Source organism: Cnephaeus nilssonii (assembly GCF_951640355.1).
Source record: "Cnephaeus nilssonii genome assembly, chromosome: 2".
Lineage (NCBI taxonomy): Eukaryota > Metazoa > Chordata > Mammalia > Chiroptera > Vespertilionidae > Cnephaeus > Cnephaeus nilssonii.
Window position 1 is genome coordinate 86590461 of NC_137073.1, and position 27703 is coordinate 86618163.

Below are 27703 nucleotides of genomic sequence, written 5' to 3' on the forward strand. Positions count from 1 at the left end.
CACAATGTTTTCTACCTGTGGGAATGGGCACAGATCTATGGAGTTACACAGCGACACAGGACAGACGGCAGGCCCTCTCCTCGCGGCATAAGGGTGTAAACAGTCAGAAGAGAAAGCTCCCGTGTTTCCAGTGAAGCAGAAGTTAGATAGCGGAGCAGCCGTCCTTCCTGTCCAAGCTCAGCTTTCCCGTCTTGGTTTGCGTCTCTCCCACAGGGACGGCTGCCCAGGGCCTCCCTTCTCCACTCCCCTCTACACCATGAGCCAGTGGCGCAGCTGCGAAGAAAACGGGCTTATTTAGAAGTGAATTGAGAAGCCTATGACCGACTGGTAGCTGTGAGGGGTCTCAGCAGAGAGGATGGTGAGGATACAGCCGGAGACCTCATGCGGGCTGGGCCAGTTGCTGGCCAGACAAACACTGCACACCAGCAAACCTGGGGCTGGTCTCAGATGGCATCCCCACCATCATGTGTGTCACCTGGGGTGCCCCCGGCCCCCTATAGCCACTATCCTGGGGCCTCTGGTCCGATCCTGAAAGGCTTGCCCTGCAGTTCTATGACCCCAACAGGTGCAGGAGCAGGCCTCATTACCACTCAGGCCGGATGAGATCGACAGGACGGCTATTTAGTCTTCCTGCAAATGTCATCGCCTATTATGCAGCTGGGAGTTCAGCCCGTTTTTTTGAGCACAAGCCATTTGATCACACTAAATGGCAAGAACTACGCTTTTTAAACATTTCCAAAACAAGAGCATGAAGGGCTTCTTTCTGATGCAGCCACAGCGGGGAACAGGGAGATGCTCAATCTGCCACTGGTCCCCCTGTAGGGCTCTTTCATCACCCACATGGGGTGGGGACGCCAGGGAGCCGGCAGCGACCGACAGGTGAGGCCAGTGCTGGCAGAGCCCGGATGCTCTGAGAAGGGAACTGGTGGGCAAGGGAGGCCATGCCTGGGACCCAGGGCCGAGCCACAACCCTCTGTCCTGGCCACGGCAGCAGCAGAAGACGACCTTCTCTGGAGGAAGGTGTGCTCAGGGGGCATCTTAAAACTCCAATAGATTAAGATCAAGCCATGAGCTCATGAACAAGGAGACCAGGGACATGGCTGCAGCCCACCCTGAGTGGGGTCAGAAACTTCAGACCCCACAGACCAGAGAGGTTGCCATTGTCAGATCACGGGGCAGCTGTGTAAGACGTTTTAAAAGTGACATCTGCCACTTACAATGACGGCGTATTTCACAAGAACGGGCGGACCAAATGCAGCTTCCAGGGATGAAGTGAAGTGTAGCTGTCAGTGAAGTGGGATATAGTCAGAGAGCCACGAGGCGGAGGGTGGGGGCCCTGTTGTGCCAGGTTTACGCAGTGAATGTCGTGTAGCAGGTGGAGGGAGTGGGCCACAGCCACACACAAGGGTAGTTCTGGTCCAGATGGAATAATAGGGACTGAATTTACTCTACTATCTGATGTTGTCCAAAATGAACAAAATATACATCATAATGGTTGTCAAGACACGGGACCCAGATGACAAGGGACAATGATACTGAGAGAAACAAGCATGGGGGCTCTCAGACTGCCCGGCTGGAGAAATCTATAGGCTGCAGTGGGGACCCTGGTGCAGCCAGCGAACCCCCTGGTGCTGGGGACACCATGGCAGCTGGAGTTTTCAGAACAAAATACCCTAGAGGAGACACCTGCACAGGGAGCCCTGGGTTCCGCTGAGAGACCAGAGTCCCCCTGAGGGTTCAGCTGAAGACTCTGTGCACAGGAGGTCTGGGAAAGAGCCACCCAACAGGATTAGAGGGAACAGCCTCAGAAATGCACCCTGGCTGGGAACCGCGCCTGCTCCGCCAGCACAACTGGAAAATCCCAGGTGTGTGGGACACTGGGAACAGTACTCAAGAAGGACTCGCTTCAGTGGTGGGAAATAGCCCTACACTGCTATTTCCTACACTGAATGCTGCTCTACTCCCACCTAACAAATCCTAAAAGGCAAGCCTCCCAAAGATCACACTGTCCCCAAGTAACTTGACAATGTCCCAGAACAAAGCTCAAGAACGTTTAAAGGGATGCAACAATACCCAGCACCTAGCAAGGTAAAACTCACAATATTTGGAATGGAATTAAATATCACCAGACATGCAAAGAAGCAGCAAAATTCACACCTAATGAGAAGAGTCAACCAACAGAAACTGACATAAATGTTAAAATCAGCAGAGAAGGACATTAAACCTGTGATTATAACTGCACTCTATATGCTCAAAGAGTTCAGCAGAGACAGGAAAGCTGTGAAAAGACCCAAATTGAACTTCTAGAGAAGAAAACTACAATGTGTGAGATGATAAATTGCTGGATTATCAGCACATTAGATATTGCAGAGGAAACAAATAGTGAAGTAAAATACAACAGAAAGCATATGAAATAAAACAGAGAAAAAAGAAAATTAAAGTGGCTTAATACATGTAATTGGAGCCCTTGGAAGAGGTGGGGGCAGAAAAAATGCTGAAGAAATGATAGCCAAAATTTCCCAAATTTTCTGAAAACTATAAATGCAGAGTTCCAAGAGGCTCAATGAACTGTGGGTATAAGAAGCAAAAAGAGAGTTGCGGTAACTACACACATGGAAAAAAAAAAAAGCAAACCCCAAAGATTCAAAGCATAATGCCCAGGTGAGTTTCACACACCAGAGCCCCAAAGGGAAACAGAGAGGCAAGAGGCAAGATTTAAGTCTAGCTGGAAAATTCCCAGAACTTACAAAAAACATGGACCCACACATCCTGGTCACACAAGATATCCCGAGAGGGGGTCGATGGGGGAAGGAAGAGGGACATCTGTCATACTTTCAGCAATAAAGATAAATTTTCGAAAAGAAAAAGAGAAAGGCACACTACCAGGAAACTGCAACACCAAAAGCAAAGGAAACAGGAAAGGGTCCATAGCACATGGCAACCATGCCCTATAGGACTGCAAGTTTTTCAGTGTGACGACAGAGACAGCAAAGGAGAATTAATGTCTTCAAAATGCTGAAAGATAGTAACTGAAACAGGCGGTAATATAAAAGCAGTCTTGAAGAAATCACAATATATATTAAAATAAGCTTAGAACTGAATGATGAGGAAAATACTGTTAAAGGTTGTGGAATGCAGCCAACAGGGTATTTTGAGGAAAATTCATAGCCTTGAAGGCTTATATCAGAAAACTGAAAGGTTGAAAATTAGTGATCCAAGGTCTAAGTTAAGATGTTGACAAAAGTATAACAGAGTAAACCCAAAGAATAAAGAAATAATAAAGACAGGAGGGTAAATTAATGAGATAGAAAGCAAAGCAAGCATAGCAGCCTGCACCAAGTCATCTGTCCTTCAAACTGTGTAAGAGGAAGTTCTCTGTCTTAAAACACCACCTCGCCCGCCCCTGACTAAAATAGTGCCCCTTTGATGGTTTTTGAATCAATGTGGCATCCACGTCCTGGAAGAATTGGTCATCCAGCAGTCATAGCTGTCATTAGTGCCCTGACTCAGCCCTCACCTGATCTGGGGCCTTCTCACAAGGTAGTAGAAGCGGGAGTGCCTGCCAGGTCACCTCCCACTGACCAGCTATGTTATTGTGGGGTGTTCCTTAGTCTCTCTGTGCTTAGTCTCTCTTGGAAGAGAGAATGACAACTTACCTCATATAGGATGTGGGAGTTAAAATGTATCATGTTTTACTCTGTCTCTCAACAACGTTAGGGCCATTTCCACAGCTGCTCCATAGCATATGGTAAACATATATGGAAGCTCATGCATGCTCAGATGGCTCCCAGTTGGAAGGTGAGGAGAAAGAATAAATCCTGCCACAGGCCTGATATGACCCGCTACTCTCTCCCACCAGAGCCTCCCTTTGTCTCCTCCAGTATCCTTGCAGCCCCACCTCAATACAGCAGCTTGAGGGAGCCTGTCCATGTCATCAGATCTGGGCTCCATCAGATCTTGGCGCCAGATCTTCTGGAGCCTCTCACCTCCTGCAGATGACCAGCAAGGTGGCCGGGGCTGCTTCAAGTTTTTCTCCCTCGCTAGTTCCCCTTGAGGCAGGTGGGTCCTTTGCTGATCCTACAATTTGCCATGCCCACCCCTCAGGGCCTTTCCCTGTGATGTGCTCCCCGCCCCCCCAAATGCAGGCCCTTCCCTTCACACAGATGTCTGCTCAGGTGCCACATCTTGGTGGGCCTCAAGTCAGGTTTCACCCCTTTCTGCTTTCTCTTTCTCCCTGTGCTGTCTGCACCTGATACACTTTGTCTGCTGCCCACCCTCCTCAGGTCAGGGGTTCTCAGAAGGTAGTGGCAGGGAGCATTCACTGAATGAGTAAATGAGCCTCCCAGCTTTCTGAGGGCTGTGGTTCAAGGACAGGCTTGCTCTCCAGATCTGTCTGCATCCAGCCGAGGAGACAGTGGGGACAGCAGCACTCACTCACCGTGAACTGGCGCACCTCCCCGCTGTCCACCAGCTCGCGCTCTTTCTCAGGGGTGATGGCGTGGGCCACTTTCTAGGAGAAATGGAGAGGCCGTGGGTGCCAGCACACACTCAGTAAGGCGACTAGACTCCCATGCTGGCATGTGGTGGTCAGGTACGGGAGCTGACATCCGGGTCCCCTTAGGCCCTGGAGCAGAGTCCAGCACAAGTTAAAGAGGCAGATGCTGGAGAAGTTTTGTCTCCACATCAGCTCCCGGTGGGCTCCGAGGGGAGGTGAACAACACGCACCCCCACTGGCCCAAGTCCGGCCCCAGGGCACCTGAAGCTCACATGCCACGCAAGAGGAGCCTGCTTCCTGTCGCATTCAGCTCCAGGAAGCTGGTCTTCCTTCCACCTCCTGCCCCAGTGGCCCATGCCCCAGGGCTGGACAGAGTGGCTGTGCTCCTTGCTGGCCCTCCAGAGCCCATCTATCGGCAGCTGCCACCTCTGACTCTCTGTGGCCAGGTTTCCTCTCCAGTGTCGCAGCCTCAGAGGACCCTCCCACAGCCTCACCTGTCTGAGGTACTGAGATTTTATGTGGTCTATGTTCAGAGTTTGGCTGGCGGGAGGTAAAAGTCCACTTGATGTAGTTGGTGGCCTCATGATCAGGTGACCGGGATGGGTAAGGGGCCCTGCTCACATACGCACCTCCCGCAGGGACCCAGGCAAGCTGCAGAACTTGTAGGCCGCGTAGATGGGCACCATGGACATGGAGGACGCTGCGATGGCCCAGCCCAGTGCGTTGGCCCACTCGGGGAAGACGTAGTCTCCATAGTGCGGGGGCCTGAAGGTCACGATGCTGACCACGACCACAAACTGAAACCAAGGGCAGAGGTCATGCGGCTGCACTCAGCCAGCAAGCGGCGGGTGCAGAGGTGGAATGGAGCCAGCGTGTCGGGGCCGGAGGTCTTCCAGCCACCACAGCTCTGGGGGCCCTGGCCCCGCAGACCAGGGAACCCAGGCAGTGGCCTGCTTCTCCCGCTGCTCCGAGTCCCTAGCTGCTGCCACAAGACGATGTTCCTGAGGTACATGTCCTCTCAGTTCTGAGTTTGACTAATGGGCATTCCCTCTGCTGTCCTTTGACAACCTCACACCTTGTCCCATTGGGGAACCTGAGTGTGTAGAGCAGCACAATAACACCTCATCTGTCTAGAGTTCACACACCCACAGCCTCCGCCCTCTGGAGTGCGGGGAGATGGGCATATTGGAGACAGGCCTCTGGCTGCCAGGCGGGGGTGGCAAGCAGCTTCCAAAGGTTGGGGTGCGGCTCTGTGAGAAGCACCGTCATATCCGGTGCTGCACCCTGACTCCTCCCTCTTTCTCTCACTGGCCTCTGGGCTGGCCCATGATGGGGTCAGCCTAAGCTGCCTGTCCATCCCAGGCCGGTCCGAGGTGCCCACTAGGCTGGCTGGGGTGAGGGGAGAGCCAGGGGTCAGGGGGTGCTGGTCTCTGTGCACAGTTCCCTGAATCTCCATCACCCCTGGACTTGGCCTTGAACGGCCATCTGGAGTCACCTGTCCAGACCTGACGGGGTAGTTTAGGTGTCGAGAGCCACTGGATCTCAGTCACAACCACTTAGCGCTGCTGCAGCGAGGAAACAGCCCCGGGCAGCCTGTGAAGCAGGGGTGGGGAACCTCTTTTCTGCCAAGGGCCATTTGGGTATTTACAACATCAGTCATGGGCCATACAAAATTATCAACTTAAACATTAGCCTGCTATATTTAATAAACTGACCCCTAATGCCTTGGCAGGGCCAGACCAAATGATTTTGCAGGACTTTATGGCCCGCAGGCTGGACGTTCTCCACCCCTGCTGTAAGTGTTTTAATAAAACAGGCACATGCGGTTTTGGCCCAGACAATAAAAGTCAGGCAGCTGCTGGACAGTGAGTGGTGCCTGTGCCTGGGGAGGCCCCCGAGGACAGAGCGGTGATAGAATCCACGTCACTCTGTACTCTGGACTGAGTACTTGTTGCCCCAGAAGGTTTAAATTCTACCTTGGTCCTCAAGGCAAAACGTCAATAACCTCACTCATCTCAGGCCTCCCCTCCAACGCAGAGGCATGGCCGAATGCAGACACACAAGGGCCTTTATGGAGGAGATCACCCTGGATCCCACGTGAGGTTTCTCAGTGGGCTTAGTGGGGGGTGGGCCATGCCTTCAGGAGGCTAGAGAGGATTTCAGGGACCAGCCAGCCCTCCTGGAGTCCTGCGTGACCGCTGACTCCACCTCAGAGACCCTGGTCTCCAGGCAGCATGGGATCCCCCTCACCCAGCTTCAAGCATATTCACTTGCCCAGGTGAATGCTGCCTGCAGCCACCACTGACCCTGGGGTAGACGTGAGAGCTGGGGCAGAGCAAGGACGCGCATGGCCTTCAGCCCCTTACCAGGAGGAAGCAGGGGCTGACGAACTTCCAGCACAGCCGCCAGTAGAGGCTGGGCCGCTGTCCGGTCATCTGCTTGATGTCATCGCTAAACTGCCGCACACCTGGGGAGCCAAGCAGGGAGGTCAGGACAGCACTTTCCCTGAAACCCAGGCAAAGACCTTGGTCCTTGCTGACCCCCGGGGCCGCCCCAGGGAACCTCAAGCCCAGACTGCCTCCTGTAGGGACCAGCCCCACTCCAGACTGCCCGGTGGTCTTGCTGACGGCGGGTCCCCACACATGTTCCCCATGGTGACACTGGGTGATGTTTGCTCCTCAGTCCTGATGAGGAAGACCGGTGGGGTCCCAGCCACTCTGCCTGACCCTCTCTACCCTCTGCTCACCTCAGGGGTCCTCCCGACGTCCCATAGCTGTCCTGCACCCACCCCCCAGCTGTCCTTGCCTCCCCTCTGCAATCATCATTTGTTTTTTCACTTCAAGAATTGTGGCAAGCCCTAGCTGGTTTGGCTCAATGGATAGAGCGTCCGCCTGGGGATTGAAGGGTCCTGAGTTCGATTCCTGGGTTGTGGGCTTGATCTCCAGTAGGGGGCATGCAGGAGGCAACCAATCAATGATTCTCTCTCATTGATGTTTCTATCTCTCTCTCCCTCTTCCTTCCTCTCTGAAATCAATAAAAATGTATTTTAAAAAAAGAATTGTGGCAAAATATATATAACAAAAAATTTACCCTCTTAACCATTTTTAAGTTCTGTGGCATTAAGTACGTTCATGCAGCCATCATCTCCATTGATCTCTAGGATTTCTCTATTTTCCCAAATGGAGACTCTGAACTCATTAAAGAATACCCTCCCCACCACCTCACCCCAGTCTCTATGAGCTTGACAACACTAGGAACCTCCTAGGAGTGAACTCGCAGAGGATTTTTCCTTTTGGGACGGTTTATCTCAGCATAATGTCCTCAAGGTTCATCCACGTTGTAGCGTGTGTCAGGATTTCCTTCTTTTAAAGGATGAAAAGTATTCCATTGTATGTATATAATCACCATTTTTTTTAAGGAAAGTATTTTCTAGATGACCAGTATTTTCTCCAGGAGATCTTAAAAGGATTTCTCCTGCCCTGAATTTGCCCCAGGCTCTGGCACGGCCGAGGCAGGTTTGCTGAGGGTGTTGGGGTGCCACCCAGGCTGTCTTCATTGATCCAAGGGAATGATGCTGCCAACACTCTCATCTCTGTGATGCTGTGGTCACCACAATAAGCGTCCTAGAGCTAATGTTCTTCCCTTTTCAAGCCAGCGTCCCCAGGAAGGCAGCGGCACAGCCACAAAGCAGCAGCACCATGGCCAGGTCTCCCGCCTGCCGAAGCACACCAGCCCAGGAAAGGTTTTGTCCTTACCGTAGAACCAGGCCACCCCAATGGCCTCGATGAGCACCCCAAAGAGGATGGATGTGCCGGCTGCAAAGTGGTCCAGCAGTGTGAAGACATAGATGCCACCCTGAAAGACAAGGGAGTAGCCACTAAACTCCGGTGGCCCGGTGTGGCAGGCCTTGACCACAAAAGTGCTTTTCTTTCTTTCTTTTTTAAACATATTTTTATTGATTTCAGAGAGGGAGAGAGAGAGAAATGAGAGATAGAAACATCAATGATGAGAGAGAATCATTGATTGGCTGCCTCCTGCACACCCACTATTGGGGATCAAGCCTGCAACCCAGGCATGTGCCCTCGACCGGAATGGAACCTGGGACCCTTCAGTCTCCAGGCTGACACTCTCTCTATCCACTGGGCCAAATGGGCTAGGGCGAAAGTGCTTTTCTTAAAACATAAACCTGGCCTGTGGGTTCAATTTATAGACATATTCTGTTTTACTACTTCCTATAAAGTCTGATTTGAGCCACTAAAATTCAATCCACATGCAACTTCTTAGGGACACATCCATTACAAAAAAGAAAAAAGAAAAAAAAAGGCGAACTCTCCTTTCCTTTCTGAGGGCTCCTGGTGGCATTAGAAATGAAAGCAACCAAATGCCAAGCTTGGCAGAGCCCCTACTGGGAGAGGAGGTGACCTGGGTGCCCCATGGACTGGCCTCCCTCCAGCCCCATAAATCCACAGGCGGGTGGCTGAGCCAAGGGCACCTCCCAGGGAGCTGTCCAGGTACTGAAGTAACAGATGCCATGGCTACTCCAAGTGTGACCACTGCTAGCCTGAATGTGCTCGTGGCTACCTGTGAGTGACCACAGCTACTGGAGAGTGACCACGGCTACTCCATGTGACCATGGCTACCCGAGTGTGACCACAGCTACCCAAGTATGATTATAAATCAAGGGTTGTTTTGGGGGGATGCAGCCTTAGAAGAGCTGTGGCTCTGTCTGGCCTGGCAGCACCAGCCTTTTGCTGCCCAGTGCTTAGTGCTAATGAGACATGGTCCGGTGAGCTGAGCCTGTACGTACATTGGTGACGCAGAAGAGGGAGAGGAGGAAGGTGACCAGGACGATGAAGAGGGTGAAGAGCTCCCGGTGCCTGTGCAGCAGCTGGAACTCATCAATGAGCCCGGTGATCACTGACTCCATCCCGCCCATCTGCAGCCAACACAGAGCAGGGGACGCGCTGGGGGGCACTCGGGACCACACCCGGGTGCGATTTACATGTGATTCAGTGGATGTTCACCCAGAAAATGGACATGGGGTGGGAACTGCACGGTGTCCAGGGTGCAGAATGCCCTAAAGACAAGACAGCCCTCGTGAGGGCTTCTCTTGTGACATGGTTGTTGGAGAGAGAGGACTGGAAGTGGATGCTCCATCCACTGGTGGCGACTTTCCCAGCCACTGTGAAGTCCTGGGGGTGGGGTGGGGAGAAGTGCTACGTGACTAACATATGAAGCCTTCCTGACTCTGAGTGTGTGTCCTGGCTCAGTGGTGCCCAGGGGGCCCTGACTGCTTGGGGTCCCTCTAGCCCCACTCTATCGAGACCACCTCCCCCAGGAAGTGCTGTCAGGACTGCATCCCCACCAGACCTGCTGTCCAAGGGCGTGGTTCACCCTGAGGGCTGGTGACCGGGCTGGCAGGAGAGGAGGTGGAGGGCTACGGAGTGTGACCAGCGTTCTCATGGGGAGGGACTCTGCACTTTCCAGGAAGCTCAGGGGAACAAGGCCAGTCACAAAGACCTTGAGGTCTCAGCTGTTGGTCAGGAGCAGGCAATGGGGAGGGAGGCTGAGGAAGTCCAGGAGGCCCAGGGCCACCCCGTAGTATGCCCCCGTACACACACACGAAGGGCCTCACATGAGACCCTCAATGGCAAGGCCTAGGCTGCGGCTAGAGACTCCTGTTGCCCTATCCTGCAGGTGCAGCCACCCCTCCTGCAGGTGCAGCCACCTCTCCTAGGGCTGAGGGGCTGGGAAAGTGATTCGTCATGAGGAACCTGCCTTGACTCTGTGTGGTCACGTCACCTGTTTTCCTGCACAGCCCTCTTGCTTCGTGTGCATTTAGGGCCCATGATGGCTCAGGCAGAGGGTGCAGCTGGCACCCCAAATGAAAAAAGAAGGGGTGAGTTGGTCTGAACACTCCATCCCAGGAAGGGTGTCAAGTCATCGTGGGCTCCCTCCCTGCCACCCATGTGGCGCTCTGTGTGAACACAAACTTTAGGGGACCCCAGGGAGCGTCTGTGGCTGCAGATGAGCCTGGCTGTCGCGGGCGGGACCCAGGCACGGGGAAACGCTGACGTCACTCACGGCGCTGTCGATCCCCAGGGTGAGCAGCATGATGAAGAAAACCACAGCCCAGGCGGAGGACAGCGGAAGCGTGGCCAGCGCCTCGGGGTAGATGATGAAAATTAGCCCTGGCCCTGAAAGCAGAACCTCAGGTTGCCACCAAGTATCACTTCACTTTTACACCCTCTTTCCCACCCCCAAGAGGCCAACTCAGCCCCCACAAGTGCCTCCAGATTCAGTAGCACAAAATCTTTCCCATCACAGCCTCTCCTGTCCTCCCTCCTGTGAATTTCGCAGACACCTGGCTCTGGACTCTAGATAATGGAAACCCAGAAGCAGAACTAGACCGATTCACCTGTCCCAGTGGTTGGCAAACTCATTAGTCAACAGAGCCAAATATCAACAGTACAACGATTGAAATTTCTTTTGAGAGCCGAAAACCGACTTCTGCGCATGGGCCACGAAGTTTCAATCGCACTGTACGTGCACGCCCGCACGTGGTATTTTGTGGAAGAGCCACACTCAAGGGGCCAAAGAGCCGCATGTGGCTCGCGAACCGCAGTTTGCCGACCACTGACCTGTCCCATCCCCAGGGGCCACAGCTCTGCTCCAGATCTCTCCAGTTCATGGCTGTGAGGGCTCGGCGGGGGAGCGGGGGGAATGGGGCGGGGGGAGGAAGGGAGGGAGGACCTTTGGGGTCCTGCCTGTGTCCCTGAGCATTCGAGGACCCTCTGGTTTGTTCTTCCTGAGCAGGTCACTCACACACTTGCACTCACTATGGCTCGTGAACAATATGTTGTAAATATTTTCTGTGCCCTGAAGTACTCTAAGGGTGATCTGTAAAACCACAGGCTGGATGTGCAGACCACATTCATGAGTGCTGTCTGGTGTGTTGCTGGGAACGGGAGTGCTCCTGGACACACGCCAGTGTTCCTCAGATCAGCCCCTTTTACAACTTTCTGGAACTGGTATTGCTGGGTCAGGACAGGCCCTGTGGGCAGCCACACCTGCTCCTCATCCCCAACAGGTGAGATCCAGGTGGAGGTGAAGGCCGTGAGCCTGGCCGGAGAGGGGATGGGGACAGCGGGACTCACCTAAGATGAGCTTCAGTTTGGCTTTCAGTGACCTTAAGGCAAAATATATTCCTACGGGAAAGTGGTAAATATTTCCACAGAAATTTTCATGGTCAATTAGAAGACGCGCATACTTAGCTGACGAGCACTGTCCACTGAGAGTCTGCTTTGGAGGTGCCTTATAGCTCTTCTGTTTCTCCCAGTCCTCAGCAGACCTGCTGGCACCAGCCAGAAACGGCGCTTATATGCGGTGCTTATATGTGGTGCTTATGGTCTTTCTAGAGGATGGGACAAAGGCCAGAGACCCCGGCCAACCTCCCAGAGGCTCTATGGCCCTGGGGTCGGGCTGGGCTCTCTGATGACTGAAAAGCAAGGCCAGGGGTTAATTCTTTGAGAGGCTATAAAGTCTAAATGCCATAAAGCCAGGAACCCAGAGAGATATTCATCAGCTCTGTTGAATTAATGTCAACACCCTCACCTTTCATTTCTGTATCCGAGTTAACATTTCACCCTGTTTTCCTGAGAATTAGAGCCATAAATGACATTTACTTTGCTTGTCATGCAAATGCATAGAAAACATCCAGCTTTACCTTCAAGGGTTAATAGAGGTCTTTGCAAGTTATTCCTATTTATCATAATAAAGGGCAAAAAAGACCAGTGAAAATGCATACATGCAGGTGAGTAAATTTCACTGCTCTGTACTTATTTGCGTTATGTTCCCATTCTCCCACCTTTATTAATTTTTTTTCCTGGAGGGAAGATGGACTTGAGACCATGCGAAGGATTCATCCCAGCCCCCTGCTTTCTCTGCCATTCCAGAGGGGTCCTTTTGGGCCTGGGAGCCTCTGTTTTCTACTTTCAAAGTGGGTTCTCAATGCTCAACTCTCGGGAAATAGATGGGATGATGAGAGCTGAGGGCACAGGTGGGCTGGGTCCCTCCCTGAATGATTCCTGACCCAGGAAGATGAGTCAGGGAGCTGCAGCAATCAGAGTCCCCTCTCAGGACCCATATCTGTGCCCAGCCTCCCAGCTTCCCCTGCCCGGCCCACTCCCTGCTGGGGCCGAGCCTGCTCCTGTGTGGTCTGAGCCCGCACCCGCACCCTCCACCCTTCAACTCCCAGGGCATAGACACCGTGTGCTGGAGAGTCCAGGTTTCCTCTGAATACTGTCCACATCCCACGTGAACACGTCATGGCCACCGGTGTTTGGAGGGAAAAGCTTTGGAACAGATTAGCTGCTCATGTCAAAAACAACCCAACTTTTTTTCAATTGATCATGCGTGGAAGTCCAAAAGCCTTGTTGCTTGGGACAGCTCAGTGCTCCCAACCCCACTCATCTCCCCTCAGGAAGTAAACAAAGTCGGGGGATCCAGACTGACAAGTGAACCAGACCCTCATCCTGCAGCCCAACTGGCCTCTGTGAGGAGCATGTGGCTGAGGGGCCACTGTCACACTGTCCCGCAAGGGGTGGGAGTGGGAGGATGTGGGGACAGGGGTTGTCCTGCTTCCAGTTACTTGTCTTGCAATCTGCCCAGCACATGACCATGTATAATTCTTCAGATCAGCAACTCTTCTGGTACCAAGGCCTGGGTCTCCCCCTCATTTTGCAAGAAAATACCTTTTGAGAACTGGTCTAGAGCAGGCGGAGGTGTGGGGGCCCCAGCCTGCCCTCGGGGGACTCACCATCCTTGGCCACGTCCCCGATGGGCACACTGTGCTTCTGGGCCATGTACCCCAGGAAGGAGAAGACCACGAACCCCGAGGAGAAGCTCGTCAGGGAGTTGACCGAGGTGGTGATGATGGCGTCTCTGTGAGAACAAGACACCCAGGCCAGCGCTGGAGCAGCTGCAATTTCCAGTCATTACTCTCAGTTTACTACATCTGCTTCCTGCCAAGCACGGCCAGTCCCTCCTGCAGCTGCACAGCCTGTCCTCTGGCTGCGCTGCCCGTTGGGACGGGACCTCCCAGCTGCAGGTTCTGGGCTCTGGGCATGTCCTTATGGTGAGCAGCCGTCATGTTTGGCTGGGGTAGCAAGGCTCCTGGGACACGTGACTCAGTGCTGAAGGTGAGATGGTCTGCACTAGCAACCTGGGGGCTCTGGGTGGACAAATCGATGGCCATGGGGGTCCCCACCCATGGTGAGGGGCTGTCAGGCATCAGGGACCTTGTTCAAATGCAGATTCGGACAGGGTGGGTTTGGTGGGCCCTAAGTGTCATATTTTCCTGCTGCTTCTGGGGGAGCTGGTGCTGCTGGTCTGGAGACTCCACTCTGAGGGCTAGAGGGAAGGACGGGGGTGGGATCAGCCCTCCTGGGAGCCAAATGGAAGGACATCACGGAGTGCCCAGGCCTGTGGGCACAGGTGGGCTCAGGCAGGGCTGTGTTGGAAACAGCCGTCCGGAGTTCACCCTCGGTGGGAGCCTGGCAGCAGTCTGTCTGGTCATTTTGCTGTGCACACTCGCTGTCTTTGTATTTTTACCCCGTTTTATCCTCAGGATATGAAAGAATATAAACACGAGCCTGTAGTCCTAGCCAGTTTGGCTCAGTGGATAGGATAGAGCGTTGGCCTATGGACTGAAGGGTCCCAGGTTCGATTCCGGTCAAGGGCACATGCCTGGGTTGCGTGCTCAATCCCCAGTGGGGGGCGTGCAGGAGGCAGCTAATCAATGATTCTCTCTCATCATTGATGTTTCTTTCTCTCTCTCCCTCTCCTTCCCTCTCTGAAATCAATAAAAATATATTTAAACATGAGCCTGTAAAGGTCAAAGAAAGCAGGTCCCAGGTAAATTCTGTTTCTGTTTTTAGAAGGATTTTGGGTCCAACATGTGGCAGCAGCTAAGTCAGGTCATTCTGGGCCAGGTGGCACGGCCAAGATGCCACCAGGCTGTGGGCACAGAGTGCGGCCACTTTCCTTCCTGTCCTGATGCTGGGTCATCTGGGTGCCTCTGCATAGGGTCTGGGATACCCTGCGGGACCCAGGCTCCCAAGTGCAGGCCAGGGGACTGTTCAGGTGCTTCATGGTGGGTGTGTCTGGAGGAGGAGCCTGACCTGGGCTTTGGGAGGAGGAGGGAGGCAGGGGGAGAGGAGGAGCCAGAGGTGGGGCCTGGGGGGGGGGGGGAGGACTGCTGCTCCTGGGATTTAGGAGGCTTCCTTGCAGGGAGGTGATGCACATCTTCATGTGTTTCAATACCTTCCTTAAAGCAACAACCAACATTTTGCCTGTAGCTTCCCCATTTCAGTTTTCACTTAAAAAGCCATTTGGCTCAGAGGTTTTGCACACAGAGCTTATTTCCCCCTCCTTTCTACTAGGTGTGATACCCCCACCCCCATATCAGTGATGCACATTGATTTTTGCAGACCATCTTATGGGAGGGAATGGGACAGGAGCTCAGAACCTACCTGTAGCAGTTGTTGGTGAATTTATTGTAACTGGAGAAGGCGATTAGCACCCCAAACCCAATGCCCAGTGAGAAGCATATCTGGGTGGCAGCGTCGATCCAAACCTGCAGCCAGAGGGGAATGAGCGGCTGTTAGAGATAATTGCGGAAGTGAGGGCCAGCTGTCACAAGGCAATTGTGCAAAGACCCAGGCCTCAGCTCCCTGTCCTCCCTGCAGGCGTCTCCTGCTGAGATGCCTCCAGTTCCATGGAACAGGGTGGAATTTAAACACAACGTCATTATCAAAAAGCACCTGGCATCAACAACATGATCAGAGTCATAGGCGTCTCAGGGAATAAACCTTCCCGTGTCACTGGCCTGAAGGAGCGTGATGAAAAGGGACCACGTCTTTGTGTATTCTTTGCATTTGCCCACACGACCTCAGTTAATTTATTATGAATCAATGCTGGCATCTGTTTTGCTTCCTCGTGCACGTTGCCTGGAGCTGTGTCCGGGCCTCTGCTGCATTTCCTCTCTCTCCAGTCCTCCAGCTCCCTTTCCCTTCACCTCACCTCATCTTCCTCCCATGGCTCCTGCAGCCACTTCCCTTCCTGTGGCTTCCTGGGAGCTGAGCCATGACCGCCCCCCCCCGCCCCCATTCTTCCCATTTCTGTCTCAGGGCTGCTCCTTCCTGAGTCCCTAGTGAGCTCCACACCTGCCTCTCATTGCAACCTAGCAGCATAAGGCACCCCCTTCCAAAGGGGCCCCTACCCCCAGCCTGGACCTTCCCCTCCTGGCCACATGCCCCTCCACACCTAGTTACTCCCCCGGTGGCTGCTGGAGTCCCACCATCTGCCCATCTAGTTCACCTGAATTTGCACCCATTCTCTTCGGAAAGCTGCTGTTCCCATTACCCCTACACCCACCGGCCAGCGGTCACCGTCATTTCTGAGCTGTTTCCCTGCAATGCCTCCCCCTTCTCTCTCTTTCTCCGGAGACCCCTGTCCCATGGCCCGGCCAAGCCTCTGCTCTCCAGGAGGCTGCCTCCAGTACTTCTTCCTTTGCCGAAGAAACATGCAGCCTGACCCCAGAGTTAGTGTTTTAGATCATGCTCTTGTTCTGGGGGCACCCGGAGTGTTTCTCCATTGAGGTCTGGCTTCCCGAGGAGAAGTCCTGGCTCCTGCGATATCTCAGCCTTGCTGGGCCCATGGACAGGGAGCTGGAGCTCAGGCTGCATTCCAGGCAAGTGGCGGAGCTCTCTGGCACAGACTGGGCAGCGCCTTATCCGGGAACCCAAGAGCGTTCCTCCAGGACATGGGATGGGACATGGGGAAGAGGTCAATAGGCAGGAGCCTTCATCCTATTGCCTTTCCCCCTAACTGCCTTCTTCTGGTCCATTGAGCTCTCCCGAATTGCCCATCTAGTCCACCTGAATTTGCACACACTGCCTTCTGTCCATCCCCCCTCCCCCCACCCCTTCTCAACAAGACGGTGAACTCTATGGGTGGGATCAAGTTTGCACATTGCCCTGCAGAACCTCACGCACAGCAGGGCAGCTAGCACCTGCTGGATTTATAGGGCGAGTGAGAAATTCCCGCCCAGATGCTGCCTTTGGGATCTCCTGCCCCAAAGCATGGGGACTCCCCCAACACCATGCCTGCCAGTCCACATGGACTGCAGGGTCGCGAGCGGTGGGCATACTCACAGATGCCTCACAGAGCCGACGGAAGTCAACGCTCAGGTATGCCCTGATGCCGTCCATGGCTCCGGGGAGAGTGATTCCTCGCAGGAGCAAGGCGAAGAGGACCACGTATGGCATGGTGGCCGTGATCCACACGACCTGGGGAGAGGACAGCGTCACCGGGCTGCCCAGGCCACCTGCTGGCAGGGAGTGGGCACAACGTCACCCTGATGGTTGGTGCTAGGAGAGAGGTGGCCTCTGATTGGGAAGCCCAACATCCCAAACATTCACAGGACGCCAGCTCAGCAAATGCTCACTGGGTGAGGCCATCATGCCTTCTACTCTGTGCATCTTTCCCAGGGATTAAAAGAGGACAAACCATTTGGCAAGGAAGGAGCATTCCTGCTCTGTATTTGGTCTGTCACAGCAGGAGCGGCTGGATTTCTGATGAGTGAGATGTGAGCAAATTTCACTTGATTGTGCAAATGTGCACCTGGATTACGTGTAAAGGATGGGTTCTGGGCTCCAGAGGGAGGAAAGGCACCCTCAGTATCAAAAGATTCCCATGTGTTGGCCCTTCACTACATGTATCATCACACCTGATGAACACATTCTGGTCAAAATTGCTTTGGGTGCCCGGATAACAGCCAAAATATTGTCATCAGCAAAAACCAATTTATGCTGTGCTTGTCTTAATGCTGAAAACACTCTGCTGTGCTTTCCCCTTGATGCCATTTCTCAACCACAGTCTTGCACTGACTCCTCAACTCAAACATAGACCCCTTGTCTACGCCCCAACCCACCACAGCCACCCCTCCACTTCACAACCATCTGTCCACAGCCCAATCTGCCATGGCCTACCCTCCCACAATAAACCTCACGACAGCTCCCTGTCCACTCCCCCCATGGCCTGTGTCCACTCCCCCCATGGCCTGTGTCCACTCCCCCCATGGCCATGTGTCCACTCCCCCCATGGCCATGTGTCCACTTCCCAGTTGGCTAGGCTCAGCCTCACCTTCCCCGAAGTCTTCACTCCCTTCCACAGGCTGAAGTAGAGCAGGATGATGACCAGCACCAGGCAGGATGTGAGCTGCCAGCGGGGAGGGCCCAGGTCGCCGATGCCGCGGCTCTCATGGAGGTGCAGCACGCCGCGCCTAGAGAGGGAGAAAGGTGGGGGTCCTAGAAGAGCACTGCCTCCCCACCCAGAACTGTAACCAGACAGCTGCGCTCGCCCAGAGACTGTCCTCCCCAGCTCCATATGGCAGATAGGACCCAGCCTGGCAGGGCCAGAGACCTCCTCCCCGCCCCCCCCCCCCCCCCCCGGCCGAGAAGGGCCAGGCCCAACAGTCCTAGCTGAGATGTAGGCTATATCCTCCAGGTGAGGGAGAGGGTGGGTGTGGCATGCTGGGATCCCACAGAAGCCCAGCCCTGCCCCTCAGCACCCTGCGTTTGGAACTGGGGAGGGAATGGATGCCTTGGGTCTTTGAAGAAAGAGCACAGAAACCAGAGGGAAGGTGTCAGCAAGGTGGTGGCCGCCGCTGCACACAGAAGGTCCAGGCCCTTCACAGGGCCGAGGCTGAGTGGACCCAAAGTAACAGGTGTCTTTGCTGCTCTCTGAGGGTGACAGTGGAGGAGAGCTGTCCAGCTGTCGAGGAGGATTCTGCGGGTAACAGACTCAGGATGAGTCTGCGCCAGGTTAGCTCAAGAACTTTCTGGGAGAGGGATCTGCCACCATAAAGACAGAGCATAAGGCCACATGGGAAGGGGACAGAATGGCCAGTAGAGCCCTCCCTGTGGGCCAGGCAGGGGTCTGAGGCACTGTCCACACAGTATCTCATTAAATCCTGTGACAACCTGTGGGAAAGGTGCCATTGTGTCCACCGTGCACCTGCCGCCTCCCCTCCCAGGCGGGACTGTGAGTCAAAGCTCAGCCAAAGGCTGTGCTGCTGCCCAGACAGTGGAGGAGCCACACTGTGAAAAGGGCCATCTCCCCCGGATTTGCGAGGTCCGAGGAGATCTTCCTGGCACCCGTGGGAGAATGCCGCAGACCGCAGCATCCCAGACCTTTCGCCAGCTGCAGGCACCTCGGGGTACGCTGGAGAAGTTCGGGTCTTCACACAGTATTGGGACAGGAGAGGCTGTGACAGGCAGGGAGAGCCCAGAGCAGCACTCCTGTTCCGTCCCAAACCCGGCATGGCCCAGGTTGGCCTGCAGTGTCCGAACTGTCATCACCATCTTTTCTTTACGGCACAAGATCACGCTGAAGTGAAAGGCATCTCCTCACACTGTCCAATAGCAGTGTGGGATCTGGGACAGGGAGCTGCTTGGTCAGGCAGAGGAGGGGGCCACTGGGATATTCTCAGCCTGCGGTGCCCTGCCTGCCCTCCTGGAACCTGCCCTCTTGGGACCTGCCTCACCTGGGACCCACCTCACCTGGGACCTGCCCTCCTGGGGCCTGTCTCACCTGGGACCTGCCCTCCCGGGACCTGCCCTTCCAGGGCCGGCTGTACCTGGGTCAGCAGAATTCCCCATGTCTTTCTCTCCTCTTTCCCTCACCTCAGCCATGGCTCTGTGTCTGCTGCCCTTGCTCCCTCCTCACCTTGCCCTGGAGCCCCCGCCAGGTCTTATCACCTGGAACCTCTTTTCACCAAAGAGAGAAGTCTCCTTGGCACAAAACCAGTGAGGCCACACATTGTGTGGGGTCCAGACCAACCCCTACATACAATCCAGCTACGCCTTGCACACAGGGGCATGGGTTATGCACCTAACCTGGTGGCAGATGGCCACTTATCCTTTTGCTTGGGAAGGGAGCACGGGGGCCCACAGGGGTCACAGCCTCCAAGGCCTGAGAGGGTGCGGCTGGGGAGAAAGCACGTGGCTCTCCTGATCATGAACTGCTTCTAGGACGCTGTGTACCCGGGTTTTACCTCAGATACTCCAGGTTGCTTTGAGAATTAGCCCTTCGTCTGTGCTGGCCAAGTCCCTTCCCCAAGACTAAAAAGTCCTCTTGTTTCAAGTTGTGTGAAATCCCACAGCCACTCAGAGGGCAGGCCCTGCAGGTGCTGTCAGCCAGAGAGGAGCCGGCAGGCACCGCACTGCGTGGGACAGCCACGCCAGTCACGGCAGGATGCCGCCGGGCACAGGGGAGGGCACGTGCTTCCCAAGAGCAGGCGCACGGTCGGATGAGGACGGGACATCTGAATAAGATGGTTTGGGGCTGAAATGCAGACATTTCCAGAGTGTAAGTGGCCTGGAGGACCAAACAGGGGTGGCCTGGGATGTCACCAGCCTCGGGAGATCTAACACTTCCACTTCCTGTGGCTTTCCTTCTCCAGGTGTGTTTATTGTCATGGTTCTTGGATCTGGATAAGGGAGCCTTTGAGGCGTGCCAGGCATGCACTGGGCTGCACCTACACTGTCGTGTTGGATCCGCACTGCAGCTGTGTTGCCCCATTTAATCAAGGAACCCAGGAACCGAGAGGGTAAGAACACTATCCAACCTGGAGACAGCCAGCAGCAGAGCCAGGACCTGGACCCAGGCAGCCTAACTCTGAACCCGTGCTCTGCCTGGGGGTGGGGGGTGGGATGGCTGCCATGGAAAGGAGGTGAGAGGCCTTCACTCTGGCCTGTCATCATACCAACTAGAAAGCTGGACAAAGCACACCAAATGAGTACTGCAGATGTGGGACTGGAGATGACAACGCCCCACTTCCCACCTGGAGGCACCTTCCCCCCGCCACCCCCCGAGCACAGCATGAAGTCTTGCTGGGTAGAGCTTAGGGAGTCTCAGGTGCTGAAAGGCTCTCCACAGGAGCCCACTGACTCAGCCACAGGGTGAGACTCTGCAGGTCTCCAAGCCCAGGCAGGGCTGAGGACCACTGATCTCCCACCAGCCACGGCAGGGGACTTGCCGATCACATGGAGAGCTCAGCAGACCCTGGAAGGGCCACTGCAGTAGAGGTGATAAACCATTCCTGAAGCAAAGGCTGCCCAGAAGCATTTCAACAACAAGTTTCAAAAGGAGAAAACTGTACCACAAGCAAATTAACTTCCTACCAGAGCAAATCCAACACTTATTACAGGAAGATTACAAAATTACTAGACAACAAGAAGCAAGAAAATGTGACCTATAGCCAGGAGAAAATCAATCCATAGCTTCCTCATACCAAATACAAAAAGCCACTCAAATGGGTAAAAAACTAAATGTGAGAGCTGAAATTATGGAACTCTTGGAAGAAAACGCAGGCATAAATCTTCAAGACCTTATGTTTGACAATGGACTTTTTATAAAAAAATTCTATTTATTTAAACAAACAGAAAACCCCCAGTTCACCCATTTTTTTCTACCCCTCACCCCCTACCTCTAGCAGCACCAATCAGCTCTCTGTACCTATGAACTTAGCTGGTTTTTGTTGAGTTTTGGCTATGAAGTTTTTGATAGGACACCAAAAGTACAAACAATAAAAGGAAAAAATAAATTACTGAATTTATCAAGATTAAAAACTTTAGTGCATCAAAGGACACTATCAACCGCCAAAAATATCTTGTAAACCAAAGATAAATCACAAGGCAGATCAGGGAACACTTTGAACTGAATGAAAATGAAAATACAACATATGAAATGTTGCTAAAGCAGTCTCTTAGAGGCAAATTCGTAGCTTTAGATTTGTAGTTTTCTAATTTATATTAGAAATTAGGTGAAGGTCTTCCATCTGTGCCAAAGACTCATGCTACCTTTGTCCCACAAAAACCCCAAGGGAACAGAACACGGGCACATGACAAAGAAAGGGTCCTCTCACACCCCTGTGAGGCAGCAGGGGCAGGTGGCTGACCCCTGGGCTGCCATAGAGAGCTTTGCTCTACATCCTTCCCTTCCTGAGGCAGCCACAGCAAGTGAGGAGTCATCGCACCCCGAGGAGCGGACCTCCCACTTACTCAAAGTACTCGGCGGCAGGCGTGGTCCTGAAGCTGTCATTGAGGCCCGAGCCGTCACTGGTGTTGCCGAAGTAGGCGTCTGTGCAGTTGGGGCTGTTCCAGGTGTTGTTGCAGTGGGTCCAGGGCAGCTCCATGGTGAAAGAGGAGAAGAAGTAATGCAGCGCCCAGGCGATGATGACGTTGTAGAAGAAGCCAACGTAGAGCGAGATCAGGATGACTGTGAAACCCACACCTAGGGTGGCGAGAGCACACAGCCACCGTCAACAGAACACCCCTTCCCACCTTCCCTTACAGGAGACACTGCCACCCTGTGCCAGCTGTTTGCCACCATTCTAATATCAGGCAACATCTTTAAATGCACAAGGGAAGATAAGTGAAAGGGCAGATGCTGGACTTTATGCTGTGACCACAGAGAGGGGCTTCCCCCTTCCAAGACCATCTATGGCCATCTCTGTCCACTCAGAGACATTCAGAGTGTCTCTGAGGGACATTCAAGGTCTGAAAGGCCATCCAGGCTCATTGAAGGGGACCCAGAACCATGTAGTATGCCTAAGGACATGAAGAGTCATCCAGAAACATGTAGGATCATCTAAGGTCACCCTGGTAGAACGGGTCACACACAGACATAACGGGCAACTAAGGGCTACCCACAGCTACCCAGTGCCACTCACAGCCACTCAAGATCAAACAGGATCATCCAGGCTCACTTAAGGTCATCTAGGGTGGCTCTGGGTCACCCTGAGCAATCCAAACCAGAATTATCCAGCACCACTAGGCCGTGCAAAACCATCCAAATTGTCCACTGCCACCCGTGGTCATCCATGGCCACTCAGGGTCATGTAGGGGCACCCAGAGATACAAAACACTTTCAGGATCACCCAGAAACCTTCTGGGCCACCCATGATAATAGGGTTATCAAAGGCCATCCAGGGGCACACAGGAATACTTAGTGATTTCCAGAACCATCCAGGGACAGCTAGAGCCACCCAGAGTTACCAGTAGTCACTAAGGGACAACTCGGTTCATCCATGGCCATCCATAGCCACCCAGGCTCATCTAGGACCACCAAGACCACCCAGAGCCATCCAGGGCCATTCATGGCCACCCATAGCTACTCAAGATTACCCAGAGCAAACAAGGTCATATGGGTTCATCCATAGCTACCTAGGGCCACCCAAGGTCAACCAGGGCCATGCATGACCATTCTAAGTGCCTCTTCTCTAAACATGAAAGTCTAGTGTTCTTGCGCTGATTTGTTTATCTCCTCCATGAGCACAGCCCTGTGCTGGCTGCACAGATTCCCAGTCAATAGCTGACTTTCTGTGGTTTGCGATTCCCTCAATCCCAGGTTAGGAGACAGATGACCAGGATCCAACCGAGATTCCACCCACAGGGGCCACATGGCACATCCTCCAGTGGCCTCAGCTCAGCCCTCCACACGGATGAGTTTCCAAAACTGGACAAAACCAACATGAACTGCTAGGGTGTGACAGTGAGGCTGGGACTCTGAGTGAGTTATCGAGGTGCACCATGTCTGCCGACTTCTCCGGGTTCTGATACTGCTGGGATGTGGCCAAATGCCCCCATCCGTGGTCTCAGCTTCTCTAGAATGGGGTGCTGACAGTCATACTTCCTGTATTGACCCCAATTCATTAGGGTTTAGTAGCACTTTGAAATCCTTGGAAACTATTTATTGGCATCTTATAAGCTGCAATGTAACAAATCACTTCAGCAGCTTTCTTGGAGAAAACTTTTTTGTGGCAGGAAAAAGCTGGCCATCAGCTTCCACCTGCTGGCCCACTGCTCCCCCCCGCCTCCCTGTGGAGCCACCATCCTTTTTCTCTTCTGCAGGCCCTCGCCCATGGGTGCTCCAGAAAGAGGCAGATTTACTTTGACTCAGTGCTAGCCTCCCCGGAGGGAGATGGGGGCACAGAGTTGTGTCCAGTAAGAAACTAAGACAGACTTCGGACCAGAAGGACATGCTTCTTGGAAACCCAGAGATACGAACTGGTCCCACCACAATCTGTGTCACAGCTGGAGGCATCCTTCCGCAGCACTTCCCCAGATGGTCACTTGAGGATAGACACGCTTAATTTCCGACTGGGCGCTTGAATGCTCTATAAATACTGACCACAGCGAAAGCTCATTGCCGTGCGTGGCCGCGTGACATGTCAGCACTGCCCAGCAGAGAACACAATTAACTCATTTGTGTCTTGTCTGTTAGCTTGGGTTCACTGCCCTCGGTGGCGCCAACATTAGGCCAATACACAGGCGTGAAAATGTCCAGGCTGACACCTGTAACTGTCAGTCATAGGTGTCCGGTGTCTTCAGGTACCTGCACATTTCTCCCCTGGGGAATCAATGATGGTGCCGGAAGCGAGTCTCAGGCAACTCATTTGAGCTTTGACTTCTGTGTGCAAACTGCACAGGGGAACACCCAGCACCTGGCACCTGAACCCACAGGTGTCCGAATCTCGCTCTTAAGTTCCACTTTAGGGTGGGCAGGAATCATTTGGCCTCGGAAAATATTGCTAACGTTTTAAGATTCACCCAGCAGCCCATTAAGCAGGAATAACACACGGTGCCCAGAGGAGCTGTCACGCCAGGCCGGCCTCAGTATTTCCACTGTGGGAGGGCGATTCCCCCATGGAGACGGACCACAGCAGCTATGCCAGGTCCTCACTCCTGAGGCCGATCAGTCTCTATCTGAGCACACACCCCCTGACCCACACACACGGCATCCTGGGAGGGACAACGGGGCTTCTATTCTCTTCAAAATATCCACTTTTCAAGAAACTCTAAGAAAATCTAAAGCCTGGTCTTTTAATAGCCATTTTCCTAATGAACCCAGCTGTCTGCACCAAGCACCTTCTCCGTTCTCTTTGAGGAAATACCCCTGAATCCTGCGCCATCAGCTCCTGTTGGCCCCATGGGAGGTCAGATAGGATTCCATCCACCCTGCCCCTGACTAGGTGACAGGGGCCAGCTACTCAAGCCTCCTAATCTCAGTGCCTACATCTCCAAGACACACAACATAGCACGTCCCCTCCCCTGGGCTCTCATGAGGATGGAGCGAGGGAACTGTGCAGGGTTAGTCACGGGGACTCAGCATGAGGTGTGTTTGCTTCATGGTGTCATGGCATCTCAGTAGCAGCCTGGAAGGCTCAGTGAATAATTAGACAGTTAGGTAGATTATGGATAAATGATAGATAATAGGTAGCTATGATAGATAGGTAGGTAGATAGTCGAGCTGCTAAATTACTAAAGTCAGGTAGGTTGAGGCATGAGAAAATAATTCTGTTCTTGTTTTAAAAGTAGCCTGGGAACTTAAACCTTTGAGCATCCAGTCCTGCATCAATGCCTGGATATACATCAAACCTCCCCAAAACCCTGATTACCCCCAAAGGACTAGGGATAGGTGTCCAGGCCGTCTGACATCCAGTATCCAGACCACCTGTCATCTAGAGCAGTGATGGGCAACCTTTTGAGCTCGGTGTGTCAAACTTCGCCAAAAAACTGAGCATAACTCGGGTAGTGTGTCACTTTGAGGAAAAAACATTATTTCGCAAATATTTCATCCTCAGGAGCAGCAAATGTTTCATCCTCGGCATGCGGCCGCCTCAGCGGCCGCGTGTCATCAGAAATGGCTACGCGTGTCAGTGCTGACACACGTGTCATAGGTTGGCCATTACTGATCTAGAGGATTCCCAGCTCAGACCAACCTGGGGACTGAGAATGTAGGACTGATTCTTCTCAATTGTACTTTTTAATATAAGAACATAGGTTTTTCTTTCTTCTTCGGAACACTCTAGCTATTGCCTAGTTGTGTTTCCAATTTGTAAACCCTTGAATACATCTTTATCATTTATTTCTAGCCAGAGCCTCCTGATTTTATTTATGTTCAGACGACATTTAGTAGATAGACAGGTGTTATACATAGATGATAAATAGGTAGATAGGTAGATAGACGATAGATGGTTGATAGACGATTGAGAGATAGATGAATGATATATAAATGATACGCAGATAAATTGACAGATAGCTAGATGATAGCTAGACAGACAGATAGATTGATGGATGGATACATAGATGATAGATAGGTAGCTGACATATGGACAGATAGACAGAGGTTTGATCTTAGGATCAAAATTCAAATGGTGTGTTCACATGCGTAGACATTTAGCAAAGCACTACGGACTGCACACGACTTGCATGGGTTTGCTTTGAAAGCTCTAGAGCCGCAGCCTGATCTGTGCCACGCCAGGTGCGAGGACGTGTCCCTACCATTACCTTTGAGTACAGGGCAGATCTTCCAGACGCCAGCAGCCCCCTCCCTGTTGAACTGCCCGAGGGCCAGCTCCATGTAGAAGAGCGGCATCCCCGCAATGACCATGAAGAGCAGGTAGGGGACCAGGAAGGCACCTGTGGGACAGGACAGCATGGTCACTGAGGGCCGCAGGGCTCAGCCCTCTCCACCAACTACACCCGTCTTGGCCCTGACCACAGTCCCTGTCCCTGTTTCTCCTGAAGCTCCCTGCCTGGCCACCCTCTAAGGGAAGCCACAGACTGGGTGGGTGAGTCTCCTCCGTCCATGCCTAGCCCCAATGTCATCAGTGCTCCGAACCCCTCTAAAGCCCTCAAAGTAAGCCCACCCCTACTGAACCCCCAGTGTTCCAGGTTATGGAGTCAACCCCCGAGAGCACAGAGATGAGGCCCTGCCCACACTGTGGCTTTGGCCCCTCTTGCTCCTCTGTGGAATGTCTGACCTTCTTGAGCTGTGACTCTTCTGGGATCTGTGAGCCACCTCTGACCTTGTGTGGGTTCCATCATCATCCCAGCCCCCAGCATTTGAAACCTGCCTCGACCGGAGGCTGCAGCCCCTCCAGGGCGGCACCTTGTTCCTCTTGGAGGTACATCCTGCCCCGAGCACAAAGTCCAGGCCCCAGGCTCTGCTTCCTAAAGGCCTACCTCAAAGGAGAGGTGATTTGCCAGGGCCCTCTTCCTGGGACGGGGAGGGAGGCAGGGAGACCCCGCAGCTCTGTCTGTCCTTGGGCAAGTGAATGCACTGCTGAGGCCTCGGTCTTCTCCCCTCAATCTGGGAAGAGTAATGCCAACCTACCCATAGGCATGCTGGAGGGCCCTCCTGGGACCATCTACCCAGGCCCTCCCTCTGTGCGTGTGGTTTGGCCAGGGACTCAGAGAGGCCATTAGGGAAATGGAGCACCAGGAGGGTGGGCATGACCTCCAACTTAACTGGCCTTCTCAACTTGAATTTTTGGGGTGATCCTGCCCTGCACCTTCATTTTCCGCCTGGAGTCCAAAGACAGTCATGGCTCTAGGCCTGGTTGAGTTCAGGGAGAAGTGGGAGCAGCGGGTGGGGGAAGGGCAGGGCATCTTCCACCCCTCCAAGCTCAAGGGCCTCACTCCGTAACACTGTGTGAAGTCACCCTTCTGTGGCCTTTTCTTTCCAAAGTGAAAACCACCCTTGGAAACAGAAGGCAGGACGACAGTGCCTCCAATGTCTAACTCCTGCTTCCTGCTCTCCAGGCCTCAGTATCCTCGACTATGAAGTCCTGACATGGAGTGAGATTGCTCTGGACTCTGTTTCTCTGTTTCTGTGACGTACACCTAGGGAGTCTGTGCCCGGCTAATGCTAAGTTACAACCCAGTGCCATGTTGCCAGAGGGCGCGGATTTCTCGAAAGCCCTGCTTCCGTTGCCTAGGACTCCAGCCCAGCAGGAGAGCACAGAGAGGATGGCGGGGACTCACCCCCGCCGTTTTTGTAACACAGGTAAGGAAACCGCCAGACGTTGGCCAGGTCCACGGCGAAGCCAATCACCGAGAGGAGGAAGTCTATCTTCTTGCTCCAGGTCTCCCGTTCCTGGGGCTCCACGGGGGTCTGTGGGGAGTTGACCAGGGTGGAGTTGGTGAGCTGCACCCCATTCTGTTCCTTGACCAGGACGAGTTCCACCGCCTTCGGGCACAGGGCGTTGGGCTCCTTAGCTGGGGCCACCACGGAAGGCATCAGTCCCACTGGGCATTTGCTTCTACTCATGGGCAGAATGATGGAATCTAGGATTCT

General features: G+C 53.5%; 1 protein-coding gene across 1 annotated transcript; it reads right to left on the reverse strand.

Moving 5' to 3' along the window:
• Nucleotides 1-249: 249 nt before the first annotated feature.
• SLC6A3 (solute carrier family 6 member 3) lies at nucleotides 250-27676 on the reverse strand (the record flags this gene model as incomplete). The annotated part of the gene is made up of 14 exons (XM_079799956.1): nucleotides 250-273; nucleotides 4439-4510; nucleotides 5125-5292; nucleotides 6862-6962; nucleotides 8251-8350; nucleotides 9303-9431; nucleotides 10580-10692; nucleotides 13314-13438; nucleotides 15028-15131; nucleotides 16711-16845; nucleotides 17702-17840; nucleotides 21622-21853; nucleotides 25912-26043; nucleotides 27391-27676. The coding sequence occupies 14 exons, from the start codon at nucleotides 27674-27676 to the stop codon at nucleotides 250-252; spliced, it is 1860 nt and encodes a 619-aa protein (XP_079656082.1).
• Between the last annotated feature and the right edge of the window lie 27 nt (nucleotides 27677-27703).